At 29.7% G+C, this 15,343-nt stretch overlaps 1 protein-coding gene across 2 annotated transcripts in view; it reads left to right on the forward strand.

Moving 5' to 3' along the window:
* Positions 1-15,343, forward strand: part of LOC145286230 (protein unc-80 homolog) — a 542,234-nt gene that overhangs the window by 274,807 nt on the left and 252,084 nt on the right. For both annotated transcript variants that reach the window (XM_080135050.1, XM_080135051.1), the window contains 2 exons: positions 9,539-9,661; positions 11,732-11,925. In XM_080135050.1, coding sequence (XP_079991176.1) covers positions 9,539-9,661; positions 11,732-11,925 — 317 coding nt within the window. The remainder of the gene's footprint in view (positions 1-9,538; positions 9,662-11,731; positions 11,926-15,343) is intronic.

A 15,343-nucleotide genomic window follows, 5' to 3' on the forward strand; every position in this document is an offset into this window, starting at 1 on the left:
ATAATTTTTTTTTTTTTTTTTTTTTTTTTTATATAGACAAATATTACATAGTCGCTACACTGAACATGCTAATTTTTCGGACAAATTGGTTTGTCAGAAACCAAAAGTCACTTGTCAGCTGACGTTATAAAGTTTATTTCTTGCAAACCAATTTGTCTGAAACATTAGCATGTTCAGTGTAGCGACTATGTAATATTTATCTATATAAATAATAATATTATTGAGCATTCTTAATAACCTCGTTTTAATTCATGTGTTTCATCTCCTGAATACCTTTAACTTGGTACATATACATATAAACTAGAGAAGTTTTGAATATTTATAAAACAAAAATGCAGTTTTTGCTATTCCTAAGGATACTAACTAAATTCAACCTATCACAAACTTAGCATTGACCGACTAGAAGATTCACTACCACCACCATTGCTCAAACATATCACTTACCACTAGAAGATCCACATTTACTAATAGAGATTAAACTCTATAATGGTGAAAAATTAACAAGAACCTAACTTAAATTGTGAAGTTGAAAACGGTGATCATCATATATATTTAATTAGTTCTATCCTATTAATATAATTTGTCTGAATGAATTTTATGTTTGTAATATTAGCTATATTCTTAGTTGACTTTTTCTTTTCTTTTTGTAATAATCTGTTCTTTTGAAAAATTTTGATGGGTAAGCTTCTTTCTAAGCTATTTTTTTTTCTCTCTTGATTTCACAATTTTATTTTCAGGTTTCATAACAACTTGTTGGAATCATGTAAATTACAGAGTTTATTTCGAAACAACCAAAAAGGATTAAAAGAATACGACAATATATTTTTATATTTTATTGATTATCTTCAATTTATAATTTTTACTGATCTAAAAAAAAAATTTTCACTCATTTTCTCTCATTTCATTCTATATAAAATTTTCTTTCACTCTCATGTTCATATGTATATATTTTTTCTTTTTTTCACTCCTATATTTAGTGTATTCATATTGTAGTTACTTGTCTCTGGCTTAGCACTAAACTGTTCCAACTTTTTTCTATGTTACATAAGTCACCATAGTTAACCGCTTTGCAGTCATTTACTTAAAAAAAAGTAATTCAACAATTGATATTATAATCCACTCAAAATTATACCTTATTTTCATAGAAGTCACCAAGTCTCCATGTGTTCTAGTGATTCTACTAGACGGTGGATAATTTCATAACTGTAATAGAAAACCATCTAAAATACTTCTCACATGAATTATTCAATTAATCAATTCAACACAAGGTCTTAGAAGATAAACAAGTTATTTACCATGATCGTCCAGTAAGTTGCAAGGCCAAAAGAGGTTGGTATAAAAATACGTTAGACAGAACAAGAGTTAAAGGAAGAAGTTAAAGTGAATCAGACATTTTCAATGCTAAGAATGATAAAATCTATTTATACTACAATTAATTAATTTAAAACAATGAAAGTGAATGGTTTGTAAAGATTGGTGATTCAGAGAGTTTAAAAGTGTTCTGGAGAAAGGAACGTGTTTGTCTGTAAGAAGAAATTAAGTATACATGTTTGTTTCGGTTGGTACCATGTGAATTTACATGTTTTGTCATGGCATGAAGATCTGTGCGTATGGTGTGTGTGTGTGTGTGTTAGCATGTCTGTTTTGTTAGTGTAAGAATGTATATGTGTTCATTTCAGCTGGTGCCATGCGTTTATGTGTTTGTAAGTAGGATAAGCATATGAAGATGTGTATGTATATTTTAGTGTTTTGTTAGTGAATGTACACAATAAATGGAAATACCCAATAACTGCCCATCACAGGGCATATCGTCTGCAAGACTACAAATACTTCAATGGTCAAGTTTGTTTTAGTATGAATAAAATAATAGGGAGCTTGATAGTGTATCTAAGTATGTGGGCAGGTGTTTCTGTTGTAGAGTGGTAACACCCTTCATTAACATTATGAATGTATTTTGAAAATTAGAAGAAATAACATGTCACTTATTTCATGGTGGATGGGCTGATAATCTTTGTCAGTAAGGAAAATCAGTTACTTGCCAACTTAAATATCATTTGGTATGTTAATTTTTTTTTCCTTCCTGACTATTATGACCAATGGGAAGTCTAATCTCAGAAATAAAATAGCTAAGAGTGGAAGGGGAAAAGAAGTATCAATAAAGAAAATAACGTTTCTGAATTTTTGAGATGAGGATTGGTTATTTGTATTATTTTGATTAACTGGACTACTGTTCTCATCTTGAGTGTGATTTTCACAACGTTTTGGTCGATGTAACCTCCAAGCTTCTTCAGGTGTATCTTGTTGAATTTGGGAATGTTTCTGTCGAACTCGGAAATTTGTACAGAATTTTGAGCGGAACCCTTTATTTACTTCATGAGGATAGCATGCTCTTGTTCCATCAGCCATGACTGGGTAGAGGTCCTAAGTAATTCATAATTGTATTTTTTGGTTAATCACACTGAGGATTGAACCTTATACCTTTAAGAGAATATCACTTTTTACATTTGATTTTTCCAAGTACTCTAACTACTGGCCCACAGGTCCTTGCGCAGTGGTCAGTAGTCTGATTAATCCAAATAATACAAATAAAGAAAATAAGCTCAAAATACTTGCAATCTTAAATATCATATGATATGTTCATATATTTTTTATGCCCCACCCCTTCTCATCCTAGCTATCATGACCGATGGAAAGTTTCATCTTTGAAATAAAAGGGTGTCAGTTTTTTTGTTTTTGTTTTTTATTAAGAATCAGATTTCTTTTGGGTTCTGGTGAGTGGAAATATGCTAGTGGAAAATTGGATTTGTGACTCTGATTGTTGAAGACAATTTGCTTTTTTGACTTACAAAATTTGAACTATTCACTGCCAGTATGCATTGTTGTTGACATATTTTTAATAGCCGACCCGATTTAACAATACAATCACAATGAATTTAATCTTAAAAAAATGTGTCTGTTGAAGAGGGAAATAAAAATAGTATATAGTTGTTTTCTCAACCTTGTATTCAAGTGTATTCTTATAAACGATACACGACCATGATACAACAGTTTTACAAAAAAAGAAAAAAAAAAAGGCAAGTTATCCCCAAGTTATATGTGTTTTTGACTTCTGGTTTCTGCTGAGTGTCTTACTTCACAATGAATACCCTGGAAAAGTCCTTTTTGATTAATGTTTAGCAGTTTTGAATTAAGCAAACGAATTTGGCTGTTTTTTTTTTATTTTGTTTTTTTTTTCAGAATGTTTTTTATTTTTAATAAAAATATATTTATCTACTTTGAAATGTTTTAAAGAATCGTTTCATTTTTAATAGAGTATGTTATAATAAAAATGTTTTTTTTCTTTCTCACATACAAAAGAAAAGAAATCTCGTTGAATTTTACTATTGGAAAACACAACAATTCAAAATACAGAATATTTTTTTATATTAACAAGTTTTTGTGAAAAATACTTGTAAGAAAAACATTTCAAGGTGAAAGGGAAATATATGTTTATTATGACATATAGTATGAAAATAATATTTGAAAAAGAAAGTTAAAATAAACTCTATTTTTATTAAACCACTTTTTAAATATATATTAAAAATAAAACCATTTAAAAAAACGATACAATATAAATTAAATATTTTTTATTAAAAATGAAACCATGTTTAAAAAAAAAGATTGCAATGTAAATTATATATTTTTGATTAAAAATAAAACCATGTTTAAAAAAAACATTGCAATGTTTATTATATTTTTTTATTAAAAATAAAACCATATTGAAAAAATATTACAATGTAAATTATATATTTTTTATTAAAATAAACCATATTGAAAAAATATTACAATGTAAATTATATATTTTTTATTAAAAATAAGACCATTAAAAAACATTGCAATGTAAATTATATCTGTTTTTATTAAAAATAAAATATTTTAAAAAACATTGTAATGTAAATTAAATCTCTTTTTATTAAAAATAAAACCATATTTAAAAAAAAGCATCACAATGTAAATTATATATGTTTTATCAAAAATAAAACCATATTAAAAACCTCACAATGCAAATTATATATTTTTTATTAAAAATAAAACCATTTTTTTTAACATTACAATGTAATATTATTAAAAATAAAACCATTTTTTTTTAAACATTTACAATGTAAATGATATATTTTTATTAGAAATAAAACAATTCTGAAAAAGAACCAAGTTCGTTTGCTTATTTTAAAACTAGTAAACATTAATCAGAAAGGACTTTTCCAGGACATTTGCCATGAAGCAGAACACTCAGCAGAAACTGGTTTTATAAAAAAAAAACATGTGTAACTTGAGGATAACCAACAATAATTTATTGGTTATCTTTTCATAAGACAAACTCTAAAAATGTAGATTATTAGTCAGAAAAACTGTTTCTTAATTGCAAATATAAAGATATTAATCGTTTCTTTTATTAATTAAAATTTACCCTGGAGTGTTTTATTTATTACACAGATCTTATTAGTTTTCATATCACAAATGTTTCTTTTTGAATATTTTATAGTACCAAAACTGAATGAATGTCAAAATAGATCACAATATATTTTCTTTTTAAAAAAGTAAAACAAAAAACAAAGTTTATAATTAATTTTTATGTTTTGAATATTTCCCCTTCAAGCTTGTAGAACATTATTTTATGTATGTATCCTGTTTCCCCACAGGTGGTTTGTATGGCTTGTTATTACCGTTTATTAAATTTCTGTTTTTATTTTATGTGTATAAGAAAAATGTAAACTTCTTTTCAGGAGTAAGATCTTATTTATTTATTTGTTTGTTTGTTGTCATTGACGAATCTGTAATGATTATATTAAATTTACACAATAATATGAACAAAACGTTGTTATCAAAAGTAACCTTAAAATAGCACCAACATTTTAAAAGATAAAGGATAAATTTAAATAAACTTCTTTTTTTCTTTTTTTTTTTTTGAAAAAACAATTAAAATATTTTCTGTACAGATCTAAATACGAATCAAAATGAATAAATGCCAAACTTTTGTCTATCTATCACTTCTTAATCATCATCAAAACTATTCATTGTTAAATAAATAACACCATATAATAATTTTAAATACTCTTTACATAGTAGAGACGAAAGATTCATTTGAATGCCTTATTTGCATAACTAATTTTAAACATTTCATAGTAAATTAATGTTTGGTGTTACTCATTTGTAATTTTATTCTTCTATTTTTTTTCTATATATATGCAATAGTTTCATTGATATTAACAATAATTAAAATGAGTTGATTTCTTTTTTCTTTTGATTTTTTAGAAATATAGATAAAATTTTATAAAAATTACAAAATGTTAATGTTTTATTAGTTATATGAATAAATGTGGAAATTTTAGAATGAAATGTTTATTATTGTTATATTATTTAAAATTTTGATTTCAAATATTTCAAGTAGCAAACTTTACAAAGCGATGGTGAGCTGGCAAAGCCAACTAGTATTTTATATTTCTGTAATGAAAATTAACTTTGAAAGAACAATTTTGACTTCATTTATGATGCTCAGCCCAGAAGAAGGAGGAGATGTCGTTGGTATAATTCTGACAATCTTGGAATTACTTTTGCTCTCCTAAGACTCATTTGAAGAATAAGATTTGGCTCATCCTTTATGGAATGTCAATGAGCTTTTTCACATCTAGTTTTGTACTTTTCCAAAGTGCTCCCCTGGGGGAGCTGGTTTTCACCACATTAAATAACTTTGTGTCACATTTAACTGTTGTAGGAAGCAATTAGATACAGAACTTTAATATCATTCTGGCAACCTCGGAACTAACTTGAAGCATCAATCCATTCTTTTTCAAAATGAGGTATGGTTTGGTTCTAGGAGTCTATTCACTTAAACATTACTCTCTTTAGGACAGGGAGAAGTAGTTTATTATTTGTTGCCTGAGGTGCCTCTATCAAGAAATGCCAACAGGTCTGTTAATGGCTATTTTATGCTCTTCTAAAGTGTCCTCCTAACGGAAATGGATTTAACCTTTGTTTTATTTCCTAACTAGCTATACCTGCGTGGCCATGTGTTGCCATGGCTGAATCTGGTTGATGCAAGTATTAAATTGATTTATATCGCACACACACACACACACACACACACACGCATGCCCACACACATGTGCAAACACGCACACACAAAACATGCACATACACACACACACACACACACACACACACACATGGATATGCACACAAACACACACACTGAAGCAAACATCCTATGCAAATAGTCAGAAATAGACAGTTTAAAGGCTTCAAAATCACACATAAGGAGATTTTAAAATATATAAACTATCAATTTTTGGTTATGATTAAATGTTAGTCAAGCAATATAGTTCACTATAAGATTTTGGCAAAATCCGGGTCTTGGCTATATTATTCAATCTGTTTTATTTGTTTTTATTTAGCATATAAAGAAAGAATTGTAGTCAATCATACTTAAAAACAAAAGATGATTTACCTAGTTTAAAAAAAAGATGAAATAATGGCATATCAGCATGTGCCGATGTTTCAAAAAACAGTATTTAATAACAACATGTACAATCTATGTAAACGCAAAAGATTTAGCACGATAGTGTAACTGTATAAGAACAATTAACAGCTACAGTATATTTAATGTAAAAAAATAAAAGAATTCTTGGCTTATGAACATTCTCGATGTGTTGCAGTTAGTTATTATGTTTGTATTTGGTTTATTTTATTTAAAACGATTGCCTTTTGTAGAGAGTGACGCCATATTTGAAAATTTCCTGAATGTTCGTTTTTGTAGTAAGATTTAGATTCTGGAATGAACAAACTATCAGCTCTCCGACAATGAGATTTGGCAGAATATGAGAAGGGAGAATTTATTGTCTTTTTAATTAAGAAATGGAAAGATCATGGTATGTCTATGAGTATATGATCCAGTTAATAAGGGTGAAAGAGCAGAAATCCTCCCGGTGATGAGTGGGGGTGGTAAGAGGACTCATTATTTAGAGGGAAAAATAGGAACTACTTCCTTTGAAGAAGGTTGCAATTCTGATGATGTTGCTCCTAGGATGAAATGTAGGATTTTATTATAAGGACTAAATGTGTCTAAAAAGGTGTTCTAAAGTTACATAAGATAGTGACTAATAGTCTAGACATAATTTGTATGTGGCATCTGTTGTTGCAAACCTACGGTACTTTGGTCCGGAGGGAAATTTTTGCAATGCAAATATTACATAGGAGATGAGTCACCATGTATCAAGACTAAAATCCACTTGAGAATAAGGGCCCATGGAAGTCCTCTTGTGTGAGCGTGTCAATGATCCTCGTCACCTCTTTCATCTTCTCAATTGTCTCATGATAACAGCCTCTAAGATTTTCCTTGAGCTTAGAAAATAACCAAAAGTCACAGGGAACACGGTCTGGACTATAGGGAGGGTGAGGAATTGCCTTGATGTCCATTTTGATCAAATAGTTTGTAACAAGAATGGAGTTATGGACTGGTGCATTGTCCTGGTAGAAATAACCTGATTTGAAGAGTGCTGGCCTCTTCCGATGGAATCTCTTCCTGAACTCCTTTAAAACCTCAACATAGTATTTCTTGTTAACTGTCTGTCCAGTGGGAACCCAGTGAATGTAGATCATGCCCATGCTGTCAAAAAAAGTGTTCGTCATAAGTTTCTGGATGGATTTGCTCTGTCTGGCCTTGTTGGGTCTGGGAGAGCCAGCATGCTTCCACTGGGAACTCTTGGAATTGATCAGCTCAGCCATCTCCCTGCTATCATTACATCTTTCTTTCTGATTTTCTCTGAGCATCCTTGGGATAAACTTTACACAAATCTTCCACATCTTTAGTTCCTTGCTAATAATTGTGTACAGTTCTCACACTGATATCAAACTGTGCACTTATTGTCTCTATAGACACACTATGGTTCTTAGCCATGAAATTCTTTATTTGGACAATTAACTCTAGTGTTCTGACTTCCTTACTCCTCCTGCACCTCTCATCATCCCTCACAGACTTCCTGCCTTCATTGAATCTTGTATGCAAAAAAAAAACTGATGCTCAATTTATGCAACATGGTCCAAAAGGAGTCTAAAGCATTCCATACGTTTCTGTGCCATTTTTTCCAAATTTAAAATAGAATTTTATTGCATATTGTTCTTCTAAAGTGTCCTCCTGTCTAAATTGCATTTTTGAAATAAATTCACCAGCTGTGACAATCAGGCTTTAGTACAGTGTATTTCAATTCCTGCTGTAGCTGTTCATTTAATGTAAAATCATAAAAATTGGTCAGTCATCTCATAAGATGTATAGCAATAACATACTGAATTTTCAAGCATCTACAACAATTTTAAATGCCTCTATAAAAAAGTTGGGAAATTTATTTAAGGCACCTCGTACATTAGATCCATTGATCTTTCTGCTTCTCATAACATTGGTTCTCTCTATCACTCTAAACATTTTCTTACACCAGAGACTATTATCTATTTCTGCAAATCTAATATCAGACCATGTATGGAGTACTGTTGTCATATTTGAGTTGGTGAATCTTTGTCCTATTTGAAGGTTTTTGATAAGTTGCAGAAATGTATCTGTAATTTAATTGGCCCCCACCCTTTCTTCTTCTTCTTCTTCTCTCTCTCTCAGACGTGATGTTGCTAGTCTCAGTCATTTCTATAAATACTATTATGGCATATGTTCTTCAGAATTGTCTAATCAATTCCCTGCTTCCTTTGTTCCAGCTTGTTTAACTCATTGCATTAGTGATCTCCATCAATTCATTGTTTTGATACCTCATTGTATTCCAGCAGCTTCCTCCCAAGAACTGCAAGCTAGTGGAACTTTCTCCCTGCTGCCTGTTTTCCTACAACTTTAGTTTTTTCAAGACTAACAACAATAGGCATCTTCTATCTTTGTAATAATCATCTTTTGTTTTTGTTAGGTCTTTACATCAGGTGGCTTCACACCTTGTCTGGGGTGAATTCCATAAAAAAAAAACTGTCTTTTTGATGGAGCAGAGTTTTTCTTTTAGTTTTGTAAGCAATTGTATTTTTTCTCTCTTACTAGTGCAAATTTTGGATATTGATCCAGTTTGGTATTAATCTGTCTACAGAACTGTTTATGATCACTTCGTTTTTTGAAACTTTTGAACACAGACATGTTACTGGATTTCTCATTGACATGCATATATATTTTTTTGTTTTACTTCTAATTGCTACAAACACAAAGAAGATATTTTTTCAAAACTAATCTCAATCATGCATACATGAACTATAAAATGGTTTTCACAAAATGGATATTATTATTATTATTTTCATTTTTTTATTTTATGTTTGTGTAATAGGAGCCAATATATTTCTGAACTTTCTTCTGAGTCAGCCCAAAATGAATGAAATGTTGACAACAACAACAAGAAAAAAGATAACACCTTACTCCTGAAAAAATCGTTTTCATTTTTCTTTTTACTCTTTTTTTGTCAAATATTTCATCTACATTTCTATCATATATAATGAACTTATAAAATATCTTATTCTCATTCTCCAGGGAGAAGACTTGCCCAAGGTCGTCAAAAATTGCTAAAGCATTTTAGACGAGGTTCAGGTCCCGGATTCAATTCTAGCTTCCGCCACAATAGAAGTTTCCGGTTAAAGAGGCAAGAGGGTGGCAGTAAGTAAACTTAATTATTACTTATAACCAATTATATTTTGACTTGTCATTACCAATTGTTATGCCTTTTTTTTCTACTGTGATATGATTGGTTTGAATTTATCTCATATACAATAAATTCTGTATATCATATATGCAGCACCTTTTCTGTTTATTCATATTTTTAATTTATTCAGTCTCAAATAGAGCTGATGTTACAGAGAACCGATACCACACTTTGAAGTATTTATTTAAAAAAATATATCAATAATATTTTAATTTATTCATACCAATAATATTGTGAGGTCTCCATTTATGCTTGAAAACATGACATTCTTTTTATTGTTTAGACCCATATGGACTATATATATATATATATAAAGTTAATGTTTGTTTGTATGTTATAAAATCAATATTCTTATCATTAGAACACTTAAATGTTTCAATACAGATTATTGGCATTTTCCATTTGATTCGATCTGAAACAATTATTGATTAAATTGGTAAATTTTTACCTGGTTTCAACCTTAACATTTTCCTTTAAAATGACGATTCCGTATATGCTGAAAACGAATATCACATTTAAATTTTTCACAAATTTGTAATTTTCCGGATATTAAGCAATATAATTTCTTATATTATTGCTGGTGACTATCTTGGTACACGCTGAAAGGATTGGACATAACATATCTAATCATTCCATTATTTGGATTATTTAAACTACTGTTCCCATCTTGAGTGCTATTTTCACAATGTTTCATTGAATGTAATCTCTGATCTTCTTCAGATGTATCTTGTCGAAACCAAGAATCTGCACCCTAATTTATTTAATCCATGGAGCTAGCATCCTCTTGTTCTGTCAGCCATGACTAGGTAGAAGTCCTAAGTAATTTGCAATTGTATTTTGAGTATTTGAGAATTGAAACTTCAAACTCTAAAAAGTGTAACTTTACAACTGAATTTACCAAGTAGTTTATCCACTATGCCATGGGTCCTTGCGGACAATTCTAGATTTACAATCTTAGTACTTGGTCTTGGGATTTGTACATTAGTGGCCAACTACTGGCAATAAAAAAAAAAGAAAACCGGTTTTCATCAAACAGAAATGGAATCATGTTGTCTTTTCTAGGGTGACAATTTTATTGTTCCACCCTGTAGTAAGAATTGAACCTTCAACTAAGAATAGCATAAAAAGTAACACTTGTATCCAGCCATGGCTGACTTAGAACAATCTTATAGTTCATTTACAAAATATTATATGCCTACAAAACAAATTGGTACTTATCCAAAATCTAATCCAATTTTATGTTGGCATTTTTTAGTTTTCATGCTTTCATTATTATAAAAATATTTATTTGCAAGTTTTATCATCATAGTAAAAAAGATTATTTATAACTTTTCTTGAAAAAAACAAAAAAAATTTCTTGGAAAAAAATTGTATTTTTTGAAACTGTAAAAAACAAAATTGTTTTCTTTCACAGTTGTTTCCATGTTTTTATTGAAAAGAAAATATTTATTTGAAAACTTTTCCTGAAATAAATAAATTTAATTTTTTATATAATTATACCTACAATATTTTCTTGTTTTACGGTTTTGCTTTCAGTGTTTTGACTATATTGTCTCTGGTAGTTTTCATGTTGGCTTTTTCTGGCTGCTTACATGATTATACCAGAAGATGCTGACACAAAGTTGGGTCAAGTTCTGTATATAATAACAAATTAATCTAGGAACTATTCATATAAAAGTATAGTATGTTATTGAAAATATTAAGAACTCAACATAAAATAACTTTACCAAAATAACTGGATTTAGTATTAAATGATCCCCAAAAGAGTAAAACGAAACAATCAAAACAAACATCATGAATAAATATTTGAAAACATAAAGAAATTAAAGCATAGAAACTTTTACAGAAGTAACTGGATTCAGCATTAAATGATCCAAAGAGTGTTGATATGCTGTCAAAAAATCAATCAAACCAATCTGTTTATTTTAATAATAAAAATCCAATCAAACAAAATAAGAGACACAAATCATTTACTTTGTTTTTTTGTTTGTTTTATTTCTTGACATTATAATATTACCCTACAGGTATTAAAAGATTTGGTAGTATACGTTCACGAAAAATTAGCAGCCAGTCAATACGATCTGATGATAAATTGGATGAAGAAATGGAAGATGGAGAATCACCACATGCGAGCAGTGATCATGAAACTCAGGAAAATTCCACGGATCCAGATGTTACCGAAGAGAAAAATTTAGGCCAGAATTTGCCATGGATCAAAGTGAGTCATGCTTTGGATTTCATATTCTTTTTCAAATTTCAATTCACATACAAAAACCAAATGTATATATATATATATATATATATATATATATATATATAATAAAAGTTACAATAAGTTTACCAAGGTAATCAAAATGGTAAACTTAAAATATATTATAAATATTAAAGAGTTAATATTTACAAGTAAAATAAACTCAACCAGATGTAAAAAGCTCAATAAAACCGAAAAGGAAATAGAGCTTATAATATGAACAAATGATTAATAAAACATGTCAAAAGACATCTTGAAAAAGAGCTAAAAACATATTTAATTTTAAAAAAGGAAGCACATGATAAGTGGATAGTCCTTAATCCGCGGAGTTTCGAAGAAACACTCTCCCTCCCACCAGAGGGCAGGAATCAGCAAAATGCAGGATCGGATTTGGCATATAAAAGTATTCAATGAAACTGCAAGTAAGTCAAAGATCCCACTTGGTCAAAAAAAGGGTGAGGTAAGGGGAACAGGAGGCAAAAGAAAAATAATAAAAAGATTTCACATGAATGGATAGTCCGGTGAAGGGTAAAAATCCAAAAATGGCAAAATCCAAAACGGTCGAATTTAAAATTAGGATTGAAATTTTAAATTCGACCGTTTTGGGTTTTACCATTTTTGGATTTTTACCCTTCACCGGACTATGCATTCATGTGAAATCTTTTTATTATTTTTCTTTTGCCTCCTGTTCCCCTTACCTCACCCTTTTTTTGACCAAGTGGGATCTTTGACTTACTTGTAGTTTCATTGAATACTTTTATATGCAAAATCCGATCCTGCATTTTGCTGATTCCTGCCCTCTGGTGGGAGGGAATCCACTTATCATGTGCTTCCTTTTTTAAAATTAAATATGTTTTTAGTTCTTTTTCAAGATGTCTTTTGACATGTTTTATTAATCATTTGTTCATATATATATATATATATATATATATATATATATATATAAAAGAAAAATATTTATGATTTGAAACATTATTTTTGCTACAGAGAATGTAGATTACTAAATCATACAACATAATAGTATGAGGCTGCTTCCCAGCTGACTATAACATTATGGGAACTGGAAAATAGACAAAGAATAGAAAAGAATTTCAACTCACTTTTTCTTTGTAATAACATTTATTTCCCCATTGTTACAGCTGTGATGTCACTCACATGGTCTTAAACGTTCTCCACATCTCTCATGTGATATCAAATGTTATCCTTGTCTCTAACATGATCTCCTTTTTAAAGTCTTTATTTTTTCATACTGGTGACGTCATTTCGCATGCATTTGCATATGCACGTCCGTGCTATGTTACAATTGTCGCTTTCAAGTTCAATGTGAATGGATTCAACCAAACTTCCACCATCATCACTAATTACCACATTGTTTTCACATTGCCTACCTGACACTCATTAACACTTATCCTTGAGTGGTTTTTGAGCCTTAATAAGTGATGACTTTTAGTAAAAAAAATATGCATTGAATAGCCAATTCTAATTCAAGTAAAATACTCTTGCCACATTTAGAGAGGTGTCGCTCAAAGTATCTTCTGGCTTTACAAAAGCAACTTCAAAATCTAGTAAAGGATGTTTTGTCTTACACAACCTAATTTTTCACAGGTTGCTAGTCTTTCTCTACTCTATCTTTATTTTTGTCATAGGTGTTCAACTGAACTCTAATCTATGGGTCCTGAAAAACATTCACAACAAAAACTCCCCAAGCTACAACCACTGTAAATGATTTTCCTTTCTTTTGTGCACCCAAAACTAAACAGAACTTTCATGAGCAATGTTCCTTTCCAAGAACTGCCCATCTGTGGAACACAATCCCACTAAGCTGATTTCCAGCTGATTACAACATGATTGTTTTTAAATCTAATGTTAACATTTGCCGTGGAATATAAAATTAAAGGATAGTTTTGATTCCTTGACCTTTTGCCTAGGAGCAAAGTGTAGTATCTGTTTTGATACTACACTTTACCTTTGCTATTCTTGGTCAGTGAAGGAGAGATTCTTCTACACTGAGGCGATTTCTTTTTATTTTTGCCCGTTTTTTTGGGGAGATGGGTTTTCCCTACCCTAAAAACTGATCTGGTATCTAATTCTTACCTTGTAAATAGGGACAGCTCAAATTATTTACATTCTTCAAGTTGTAATGTTTTCAGGGGGAGATAACTCTAGTTTTACTTGTCAAATTTTGTACAACTCATCTATTTATTTACAGTTAAGTATGTTTATATTAGTGTTGGGACGATTCCTAAATTTTTTCCGATTCCAGGAAAATATTGAATAACGATTCTGATACCAAGTATGATTCCGATTCCCGTGGAATTGTTGTTTAGAAATATACCATTATATAATCAAAAGTTTTTGTCTAGCAAAAACATTTGGTACTGCGAAAAAGTGGAAATACAATTAAGGGAATTTAAAAAACGATTTTTTTTTTTTTTTTTTAGAATTTCTTTCATTCGAGATAAAAGTCAAAACAAATATTTTAATCATGAATTAAACATGCACCATGAAATTAATAACAATCAATTTCAGGAGGTATTTTATATATTAAAAAATATAAAGAAAATGGGTGGACAAACATGAATGTTACTCCTGTAGTGAAATATGCATCGGCTCCAATGTTGTACATTGTCTGACTGAGGCAGAAGTTATTATTTTTACAAGGAAAGAATTTTTGCATATGTGACCTTTTTTTTTTTTTTTTGGCTTGAAATTTGCACATGATTTTTATTATTATGATTTTATGTTTTTTTTTTTGTTTTGTTTTTTTTGGGGGGTGGATATATATATATATTTTTTTTTGCTGGAGTTTATATAATTATTAACAGGAAAATTGGTGAAAGTCAAAATGGAATCTGCGCTATTTTTAAATATTATTTTCAAGTTTAATTATGTTCACGGGACTATAAATCATTCACAAAATTTTGTGGATCTGCTTACTGGTGTTTGTACCAACAATATTGAAGCCTACTGGTCTTGTATTAAAAGAAGACTGAAATACATATCGGGATCAGTAGGAGAAATGAAATAGTCTCATGTCGATGAGGCTATTTATAGAGAGGCTTATAACATGAAAAGTGAAAAAATATTAACTTTTTTTAAACATTTTTAGAGCATGTTCATGAAAAATATGGTAATAAAAAAAATCCCAATAAGCTTTGGGAAAAAAGCATGTTTTGAACAATTGAAATTTTTATTTTTTATTTTTGAATAAAAAATAATTATTAAAACAAAAAACAGTAGTAATTTTTATTTTATTCAAGAAAATAAAAGGTACGCATGCACTTATTGAACTATGTCGAAATAATGACATTATTTAGAAAGCCATTCTTAATATGGGGACGGGAGGGTGTTGTGTACCTATTCTGTACTTTCACCTAACAATTTA

This window comes from Euprymna scolopes, chromosome 10, assembly GCF_053919585.1.
Source record: "Euprymna scolopes isolate OS-2025 chromosome 10, ASM5391958v1, whole genome shotgun sequence".
Lineage (NCBI taxonomy): Eukaryota > Metazoa > Mollusca > Cephalopoda > Sepiida > Sepiolidae > Euprymna > Euprymna scolopes.